Genomic DNA, 10952 nt, shown 5'->3' on the forward strand with positions numbered 1-10952 from the left:
ATATAGATCTGGGAAAGGTTTTTTTGAACACGCAATAACTGTGATTTGCCACGGCATGGAGGATGAGATATTTAGTTGATCAAATGTTTAAATGTATGCTTCGGAGAACATAAGAGCATACATATGCCAGGCATGTACATGCGAAACCGGAATTTGCTTGTAGACGGCCCTAAGACCATAGATGTCTGATTTTGTGTTTTTTCTCTTTTACAGTTTGAATACTTTTCATAAGAAACGAAACCTGTTGGGTTTTGTACGCGGAAATTATATTCCGCTATGACCCCTATGACTTTTATACCCACCATTTTCATCATAAAAAAAATTAAATTTTCATACTCTAGGGATGGCTATGATCGATTTTTCTCCATTTTTCCCGTGGAACTATTTTATCGTCTATCTGTTTTAGAGTAAGAGCGAAAAGCAATAAATTCAATTATAAAGATCGGTAGGACATTTAAACGATTTTGTGATTCCTCTGTACCAGTACGCATGCAGGAACATGCAAGGTTTTAAAGCGCAATTCGAGTCCGATATCCTTTAGTTTTGCGCAAAAGAAAAGGCTCACAAAAGACGTTACAAAGACGGACAGATGGACAGACGAACATGTTTAATCACATAATGTGCACATATGCTATTGACTGCTTTCTGAAGCTTCCTTCTGGTAATGAAAACATTTATCCTGAACATAAAGGAGGTAACTAGGCGCCACCACCACCATAAATAAATGGAAAATTCTATCCAATACCAAAAATCAGAAATAAGGAAAAACGGAAACTTTTACATATAAAAGCAAAAATCTTTTCGAGATTTTTCGTGCGAAAAACTTGAGCTACTTACGCAATGCAATACTTTCATAAAAGATCCTTTGATTTATGTATGTTTGTTTACTTAAAAAAGAATTTTTCCAACGTCATCTCCCATCATAGAGACTACACAGAGAAACAATTTAACATTCGATTGCTAGGATTAAGGTTAGAAAGAATGACTTCTACTCGAAATGCGTTTTTGGACAATAGTTCAGCTAGTGAAGCAAGTGAAGTTAAAAATTTTGGCAATTTATGAACCTGTATATAGACTTATAAATCTGCTTTAATTGACTTTTTAAAAGGTTTTTCTTATCACTTCGATGCAAAGCTTGAATAATATAAACAATTATAATAAACAATTTCGGTAAGCGAGATTCCAATCTATACTCACTTAAAACCTACATTCTTTCACGATATCACCTCTAGTCGGTGGCAAAACTATTCCATACAATTTTTTTCTACATGTATGCAAATGCATGCATGCATGCATCCAACAGAATATATATGGTCGATATACATGTATATATATATATATATATATAACGGTCAATATTTTGCATATTTAAAACGGAAACACATTTACTCAATTTTTATTTACATTTTCATGGTAATACTAACACCTCCTCATATACAGCGAACGTTAAGACAAACTAAACCAAATAAGACTTGAATGATAAATACATTTAAATGTGTGTATACGCGAGTGTGTAACCGCGTATATTTAGATTTATGTGCGTAGCAACAGACACGACCCTCTCGGTAAAAATGCAAACAAAAAGTTAAAAGCTCGAAAATGCAAAAAAAAAAAAAAAAAACAACAATAATAATTACAGACAGTCAGATGGCATAAAAATGTACTTTGAACAAAGTGTGAGTAATATTGCTTTTCTGCTTTTCTTTTTCTTTCTTTTTTTTTGTGTTTTTTTTTTTTTTGTTTTTTTTGCTTTTTGTTAATAGCTAAAAGTGACTAATTAACTGTTGAGCTACCTCACTCTACCACCGCATGCATGTACAACATGTAAAGAAAAACAAACATATATACAATAGAGTAACAAACTAATACCGCAATTTTACGTTAGTGATAGTCGCGGTAGCAATAGTGATGTTGATTGTAATATATTCATGTGAGTGGTTATATGCCCAAGTCAAAAGAAAAATAATAGAAGGATAAAACAAGGTTTAGAATGGAATTTAGACACTCTTCATCAACGAGTAAATGCGAGTGCGGTTATGTGTGGTCAAATGTACAAGCTATGTGAGAAAAACAATGCTCCAGGCATATATATCCTGTACACGACAGCTAGTACCATCTATGGGCAAACTGCGAAACAAAGATCAAAAGCCATATCTTCACAGGGCGTTCATAAACGTTTGCCCACTTTTTAAAAATTCCTACTTAACATCTCTTATTACTTCAAAATTATTTTTGAAAATATTTGGAAATTTTTTGCTATTTGGAATATACATGCCAACACTTAATGTACGGACAGACAAACCTTTTCATTTTCCAGAAAAAAAGTAACTTATTACTGATCTATAAAGATCTGAGTACAATATTATACAAAATTTTTCGAATATTTTTTAATTCAATTCGTTTTTTTTCTCTTAAGAAAAATGTCAGAATTATATATATGGTTTTTGAGGTTAGGTTAACTCGAATAATAATCTTGTTCGCTGTAACGACAAACTTGACATGCGAACTGGGATCGCTTTAGAGTTCTTGAATGGCAAATTCTCGGTTATGGGCTCATGGTTCTTCTGATCGAAGAACATTTAAGGAACAGTGAGTTGATGGTACTCGATAATGTAGGAATTATTCTCGATAACGAATGTAATTATTCAATACCGACGTACCGTCGTTGTTGCGATTCGTCACGCGAGCTAGTTCTATAAATGGAATAGTAAACCGATTACTAATTTAACCAAGCCCGTCTATCCGTCTCTCCGCAACATGAAGTATGTTCAAGGATAAAAATGCAAATAGTTTTGTAAAACTGAGAAATCCTTTATACGCACTTGACCTAATTAAATTTCTGATAAGAAGCCTGAAGTTAAGTGTTAGCTTGAGAATAGCTTGAGAATCGATCCGTTAAAATAAAATTATGTCACACTCTCACTACTATCGTCATCTATTTATTTCAATTAGCTAATGTATTCGGACATTGCTTCAACACAAGTTTTATTTTGGGGGGTTAAGAGGACACAACGCATCCATTCTGGCTTGGGAAACTCAAGTAGGATAAACTAGACTAGAAGGAGTAATTCACCTAAAACCATTTTACAGCAATCTACAAGATCCGTTCGATTAATCATGCATCCATACACGATTTTGTCTAATCCTTGAGTGTTACAACACATTTAGCGGATTTAGTATGCATTCCCCACCCATTGGGGTTTGGGAATAAAAATCTTAAACATCATTTCACGTACATGAACAACATATTTCAGGTGTTGGAGGGAATCATGCATCAGTGCGCAACCGCAAACGCATGCATTAACATGAAATAGCTTCGAAATGACACATATACACATGTAAAACAATAATAACTATTTATGCGGACATGTATATGTAGGCTAACGTACATAAAGTAATGGCGTAAAATCTTAGTTAAATGCGAAGATTTTTTTAATTATCAAAAAAACAAAAAAAAAAATAAATAAACAAATTTCATATATTGTGTGTAATTATAATTACCCATTAAATTAAAGTTTACACATTTCCTAATAGCCAAACAATTGAGTTTTGCTAAATATAAAAAGTTATTACACACATATTAAGTAAAATTAAATAAAGTACATCGTTATCTAAAGCTATTGAAGTCGTAATAAGGACAACCCTAGTAGTAGGCAATCACTTCCAATATCTTTTGAAATATCTATGAATTTCTCTTAATTTGATTTTTATTATGCTTAAAAAATATCGTTGACGTCATCTCTGTAGAACTAATCGGACAGGATGTTATTTGTATGAAAACTCGAATAAAACGATATTTTTTTTTTATGTTCACATAAACGTTAGGACATTAAAGAATTGTTGTTATTGCTGTAATTTACTTAGACGACAAAAAAAAACTTCTAGGGCTAAAAGTGATTTGAATACTAGAGTTATTGACTCATTTACTGAGGCAAATATTTTATATTATCGCTTACATATATATATATATATATATATGTCTGAAATTTAAAACAAATGAATTGGGAATTTTTGCTGAAAGGAAACATTTGCATACAAGCAACCAAAAAAAGGGATCAAAAGGATATGCCTACGAGTGTCACTATTGAGTCACTATTTTTAAATGAGCAGCTTCTCAGTGTAACGAAAACCATACGTTAACTGATTGCTTAATACATATATATACATATATATATATATATATGTATCGGCGTATATGGAGTACACGGAGCGTATATGTGCTTATGTAGAAATAATCTCATCGACTGTATACATAAAATGATTTCAGATTTTGAATACTTTTGAGTACTTGAGGGATTTAAGATTGTTAATGAACTTATATGCATACCTATCAAAAACGCATTTAACGTTCATCAGCAATAAGTTCTTGATCTTTCATTTCTAGATTTTATAAAATGAATGGCTGTTAACAAACTTCATGTTGCGATAATAATTTTAAAAAATGACAAGAAAACAAGTAAAAAACTTATATTTAATTGCGAAGAATTTTTTTTTTTTTCCCCCAGAAAAGCAAATGAAAATGTCACATTCTTCAATATTGGGTGGGCTTGGGTAAATTTTTGATAGTCGTGTAGGCATTATACGATACTCCGTAGAACATAGAAGGAAAGGAAAAAAAAATTGTTATTTATTTTTTTTTTTTTTGCTGTTAAAAGCAAATGTCTTGTCTTATCCTGCACTCTAGGGATATCCGAGAGCTTCCAGTATTTTTACCAAATTTGCAGAAGATGTATTAATTTTTGCAACCGTAATAATGTTCAACATAGACATTTGCACAGACAGGCAGCTAGATCGAATCAGAAGTTAATATTGTCCAGGAATATATATAAACTTTATAGACTCTTTGAGACCTTCCTCTGGATTCCTTGCAAGCTATTTTGACAAAGTGAATTTACCCCTACCTACTGATCGATCATTCCAACTGCCTCTCTTCTAATATAGAAATCGCAAGTAAATATAGAAGAGAATGTAAACATGTTGACGGGATTGATTTTAGTAAAAGCGCTCCTCCTACCCGTTTAAGTAAATCTACAATGATTGTTAAGTCGCTCTAAGCGAATTTGTAGGAAACCGAACTGTACTCTTAACCTATCCTAACTTTGGAACTCCCAGGAGAAAGGCAATAGTTTAACGTTAAGAGTAATTTATGTATGAAAAGAGAATCAATGTCGTGTTGTTTTTTAAAACGTATACTTATTTATTTTTATAATTTATTTAACCCAAAGAAATAAAGTAAACTGAAATGACCATTAGCAATTCGATAGTAAATATAAAATTTTTATAGAAAAATTTCACAAAAAAAAAAAAAAAAAAAGGAACGGAAAGTAAGTCCTATTGATTCAGTCTTCAATCTATGTTGACAGCTGTGCGCGCTTTCAATAAATCCTAGAGAGTGAACTACAAATTAGCGGCAATGTGTGAGTGTATTTATAAGCGATTACTACGTGTTTACTTTATGTTTGTCAATTTATTGCGAACGGATTGTCCGTCTGTCTGGTATAGCTCATCTATCAATCGAAATATATGTATATATATATATATATATGTGAAGTGTTTTAACTTAACATTCAGACTTTTGTATCAATTTACAAATTTTAATTGTCGTGTTCTACAATATGTTCTGTCTATACTGTTTCACCGGGCCGGTAGACGTTCAAAAAACAATTCCGACATTGCAATGACGACTTGATGACGTTGACGCTGATCATGATGTGTTTGTTGGCTAGAGTTTCCCATAATCGTCATCATCATCATCATCATCATCATCATCATCATCATCGAAAACTTAACAAAAACAATAAGCGATTGGAACAAAAAAAATTCACAATAGTATGTACAAATATACATATACATATATATACAATGTATGTAGCAAACAATTCGCAATTCGTCAAGTTAATCGTCGAAGCGTCAATGCAACATCTGATAATTATTTCAATTCCAATTTGCAATTGCAATAACATGCATAAGGAACGCACTTTTCGTACCATGCGCCCCGACACAGACGATACATCGTTCAAACACATTTTCCGCTCGCTCGCTTGCTCGCTCCCTCTCTCTCTCTCGAGCGCGCGCGCGCGAGTTCTCTTTCTTTTGTTTTTCGTCTCCCATCTTGGGGGTTTTAATATAAAAGCTTTTTATATACATCTATTTACACATACACATTAATACATTCAACTACATACGCGTACATTGTTATTTAATCATTTGAAAACCGTATGGCATTGTTTTTAGAAGTGCCTAACTATGTATGATGCGACACTAGGCATGCGCTTTAGGATTTTTCCTTTTTTTCTATACCATTCCTGAGCATGCGTGCGTGTGTGTGTGTGTGTATTTTTTTTTTTTTTTTTTCATTTTTTATTATTTAAGTTGACGTTGTTATTCGTTACCTCTATAAGGCTTGTAGTTGGCACATTTGATGTTTTTGATGTTGTTGCGCCTCTGTTATTGCAATCATCATCTATATATCGCTTAAGGTTTTCATATTTCACTCGTGTAAAGTTTATTTTCCACCGGTATATATATTTATATATATATATATACCCGTGTGTCTGTGTTTGTGTCTGTCTGTCTGTCTGTCTCTCTCTCTCTCTCTCTCTCTTTCCCTCCCTACGTGTGTGTGTATGTGTTTCCACGTTTTTTGTATCTTTGCGAGAGTTTGAAATGTTCTTAGAATCTTTGCAATTTCTATGATGTTTATGTTGCTAGATATGCGCACATTGGTATGTTTGTATATATTTGTATGTTCGTATTCATTTTATTGCCGTCTTCTTTGCTAGATTGTTAGTTTGGTTGGTTTGCTTACAACTAACTGACTGGATGACTGGATGGACGGTTGGATGGATGGGTGGATGGATGGACGGATGGATGGATAAATGGATGGGTAGTTGGTTGGTTGTGCAAATAGAAACAATCAATGGGCTGGTTGTTGGTGGCGGCTACAATCATGTTGATCATGGTGGTGACGACGCAACTTTTGATGATCATCTTTACACAACTTACAAATATTTCGTATTCTTCGTCATTCTTGACGTTTTTCTTTTTTTGCAATGATCAACGACCAACGCTCATGTACAATAGAAGCAACAACTACAACAACAATAACAATAAGAACAGCAGCACGTTAGCAAACACTAAGCAATCAAACATTCATCTACGAAATATCTAGTGGACAACTACAACCAAAGCTAAACAAGAAAGCAATAATAATGACGATGATGACGACGATGACGGCAATGACATGAATGTACGTATGAGCGAGAGATGTCATTGCTAAAGTTCTATTTTGTTGTTGCTGGCGATTATTGCTGGTCCTTTGCTACTACCATCCAATCCATACTATTGTCACATAGCTTAATTGTGTGCTTGTTGCATATAAATATGTGTATAAGGCTGTGTGTATTTATATATGCATTTTTAGGCATTTGATGTGTTGGTAGGTCGTCTCATCAAACATTTTTATCGGTAATCTTTTGTTTGCCCACTTTCAGCGTCAACGCCAGTTCAGTTGCGAAGCGAATATAAAAGATGCTCATTTATTTCCCTCTCTTTTATAATAAATTTTCTATATAATAATTGTGCAGCTTTTCTTTTTATTCCGCGTCTCTCCGTTCATGATTTTCATGCCTAGTCGCTTACATTGCGTCTATGTTTGAATATATTAAAATCCGCGCATGTGTTAGGGCAATAATACCTTTCTGCGCATATGTCGCATTTTAACCATGAAGATATATAAATTATATAGAATTTTTTCTTACGCAAAAGTTTCGCTTCCAAATGGTATCGTAGGAGTGTATCTCTGTAAAATTCAAAGTTAATTTTTTTATGTATATATGTTCGTTTTCCTCTGTTAGTTGATGGCATTCTGAAAAAGTCTTAGAGACTGAGACAGCAAAGCTCTCAAGCTGGGAAATTCCGGCAACAATATCGAAAAAGATAGCGCCCACAACCAAGCTGATCGTAAAAAGACTATAAACTGATAATAAACTAAAGCTCTCAAGGCCAAAGCACTCAAGAATATTTGCAAGGTACATCTTAAAGCTTAAAACGAAACTGATTCTAATCGTTTTTTATTTTGCTTGTGATTAGGAGTAAATTGCTAATGTGTTTTGCACTAGAGGTAAGCAATTTGAGAGAGACAATTTCAATAGGGATTTAAGCTAAACATTTGCAAAAACACATCTTGCAATTTTCTTAAATTCGAAAAATTTCAGCAATTTATTCCTAAACTTTTTTTAAAATCTTATCTACAGCAAAGTTTTTTCGGTTTTCTTGCTTACCTTTGGTGTCTGACAATTGTTGGAAGTTTCTGGTAACTCATGCATATATTGTTCCATCATGATATCTTCATCGCCGACACCATATATGGATAAGGGTGTAGAGGGAGCAGATGCGACATTTTTCAAACTCGTTAAACTAGCAATACCCGAAGAATTTTTAATTGTTTTGTTTTTGCTAGCGCTTAATACATTTTTATCGCGTTTTGCTTGCAAGACTTTCCGTTCAAATTCATGCAAATTTTCGATAGTTGGCTCATCACCATTCAAATTGGAAACACTAAACGCCAGCCATTGTTCAACAAATTCTGAAGCATCGTCTACATTGTAGATTACACAAAGTTCAACGGCTATGTAAAAAAAGTTGAAAAATGCCGCGAATAATTTAATAAATTCCAAAAGAAAAACTGCATTCCGGTAACTCACCTTTACCCAATACACTTTCGGATGGCTCAATGCTCATTTCCTCAAATTGTTGTTTTAATTCACTTTCCATTATTATTAACAAAGGATAAATATTATTCCGATACCTTAAAAAAATTTCTTCGCTACAATTATAAGCTATTCTATGAATTCACAAATTCCACTTAAATTTGCACTGTTCTTGCTAAATTTTATAACACAAACGTCAACAAATGGCGCGTAAATGTTAGAAACGCTGCCAGTTTTGTAAAGTATTTTAGAGTTGCCGTCCTATTTTAATAAAATTTCTTCTTTATAAAGCAAAAGAATTAAATTCAAAAAGATTATTATTATACAAATCTAATTAACTGGAAAACAAATTATAATGTTTTTTTGTTGATAACTTTTAAAATACGCTTTAATTAAAGACATATTTTCAAGTTAATACTAACATGAGCTATCGCTCCAATCTGAGTGTGGAAAAAACAAAGTTTAAAAGCTGTAGACATATTTCCATCAAACATCTGTTTTGAAGCTGAATAGCTAACAAGACTAACAAAGGCTAACAAGACTAAAAAAAGTAAACAAAGTTTTCAATTTGGAAATATACATTAAGCAATGGTAAAAATAGTAATTTGAATTAATTATGGTACGAGCCAGCAAATGTAATTAAAGACGAAGGGCATCCATTCCAGCCATCAACCGCTAGACGATTCTATTAGTCCTTCATGTCAAGGGGGACATGTCAACGCTTTAGCTTTAAATAATGATTGCAATCAAATGTTATTTGTTTACCTTTGGAAAAGAAGCTGGGAATGTTTTTGTTGCAAAAAGCGTAAGAATTATGATAATTTTGCTTTTAAATGCTTTCTTGATAACGTATTGCGTGGAATTGCTTGAGGCAAAGACAAAGATGTGGGCGTTAAATGTGAACGACATTTTTAAATGGAACTAAGCGCAAATGTTTTAGAAGTGTCTGTAATGTTTGGGATTGTAAAATTCAGCATTTATATTCCAAATTGACAGATAAGTCGAAGCCAATCAACTAATCGAAATGCAGTACATAAGCGTTCAGGTTTTTTTTTGTAGACAGTTGTTGTAGCATAATTGAATTTAGAAAATATAAAGTAATAATAAAAAAATGGTAATTGGGCCTTTTCCAGTAGTAAAATTAGCATGGTTAGCTATAAGACAAGTCAGTGAGCCTATCGCACGACTAATTAAGGATGAGGCCAGGCGAAATCCATTCTTTCGCAACAATATTTGTATGCCGCCAGCCCAAGGTAAGTATCATTGAAATTTTGGTTTCCAAAACTTTCTAAAAACGTAATGCGTGCAAACATTAGTTTACCATTGGGTTGAGGTAAACATGAAGATGTGGGGTGTAAATTTAGGACGGCCGGTACAAGTTCCACCTTTGGACGAAGCCACAGCTATAGATTTGGGTGCAAAAGTTTTAGGAGAACTTTTCATTTTTGCCGTTGGTGCCCTAGCATTACTATACGAGCATATCCGGTAAGTCGAAACATGTTAAAGAGTTGAAGTGCATAAGAATTGCGGTCATTTTAGACAATTAAAAAAGGAAGCTAGAAGAGAAAAAAATCTGGAATTGGAAAAGGTCGAGCTGAGGAATCGTGTGGCCGAATTAAATTTTCGCGTAGAACAAAAAAAAGCTCAATTGAGCGAAATAAGCGGAATATTAGTGGAATTAGGTGAGTATTTTTTTTAAGCATTCTTTGTCATCTTACCCCTTGACCGAATAATTCCTTTATTTACTTAAAAAAAGTGTTAAAACCAAAGGGAATTAACAGCTTCGAAGGCCTAGAAGCAGTACAAACTGAGTACAAAAAGCAAGACAATAAATTAAAGAAAAAATGAGCTGCAATTAAAGTTTATTTTTAAAATCAAAAAGAAAAAGTGTACAATTTCTCAATTTACTGCTTTTGCCATGAAATGAAGAAGAAGGAGGCAAGTCGGATTAAAAGAGCTGTGAACTATTTAGAAATTGAGGTATTTGAAAGTAAATCAACGGGAGGCACAACAGCAGCCGCACCAGAAGTTTGTGCAACCGCTTAGGGGGTCTATAGAGGATTACGATTTCATCATGATTACAATAAAGAGATATTATGCACGTTTTGCGTTTATGTAAACATTTTTGGTCGTTTTTGGTTGCCCGTAACCGGTCAACGTTAAGATTTTGCATATTTCGTAAGGAAGATTAAAACTTTATACTTTTCGTTGACTAGGGAGCGCGATTGGAGTCTTGAGTAG

At 33.4% G+C, this 10952-nt stretch overlaps 2 protein-coding genes across 2 annotated transcripts in view; one reads left to right on the top strand and one right to left on the bottom strand.

Moving 5' to 3' along the window:
* Nucleotides 1–8791, bottom strand: part of LOC119634812 (DNA polymerase alpha subunit B) — a 119643-nt gene extending 110852 nt beyond the window's left edge. Inside the window, exons 1-2 of the mRNA XM_038029207.1 lie at nucleotides 8706–8791; nucleotides 8283–8629 (exon numbers count right to left, since the gene is read on the bottom strand). Of these exons, the coding sequence (XP_037885135.1) occupies nucleotides 8283–8629; nucleotides 8706–8775 (417 nt within the window). The 5' untranslated portion in view covers nucleotides 8776–8791. The remainder of the gene's footprint in view (nucleotides 1–8282; nucleotides 8630–8705) is intronic.
* A 463-nt stretch (nucleotides 8792–9254) lies between these two features.
* LOC119634976 (putative OPA3-like protein CG13603) lies at nucleotides 9255–10658 on the top strand. The gene is made up of 4 exons (XM_038029453.1): nucleotides 9255–9964; nucleotides 10028–10196; nucleotides 10251–10393; nucleotides 10468–10658. Exons 1-4 carry the CDS (start codon nucleotides 9823–9825, stop codon nucleotides 10557–10559), a joined length of 546 nt encoding a protein of 181 aa, XP_037885381.1. The 5' UTR covers nucleotides 9255–9822; the 3' UTR covers nucleotides 10560–10658.
* Nucleotides 10659–10952: the final 294 nt, after the last annotated feature.

This window comes from Glossina fuscipes, unplaced genomic scaffold (genome assembly GCF_014805625.2).
Source record: "Glossina fuscipes isolate IAEA_lab_2018 unplaced genomic scaffold, Yale_Gfus_2 3, whole genome shotgun sequence".
Classification (NCBI taxonomy): Eukaryota; Metazoa; Arthropoda; class Insecta; order Diptera; family Glossinidae; genus Glossina; species Glossina fuscipes.

Coding starts and splice junctions, on each gene's coding strand:
- LOC119634976 (XM_038029453.1), top strand. CDS start 9,823: ATGGTAATTGGGCCTTTTCCAGTAGTAAAATTAGCATGGTTAGCTATA. Junction 9,965..10,027: donor TTGTATGCCGCCAGCCCAAG/GTAAGTATCATT, acceptor TGCAAACATTAG/TTTACCATTGGGTTGAGGTA. Junction 10,394..10,467: donor CGGAATATTAGTGGAATTAG/GTGAGTATTTTT, acceptor ACTTAAAAAAAG/TGTTAAAACCAAAGGGAATT.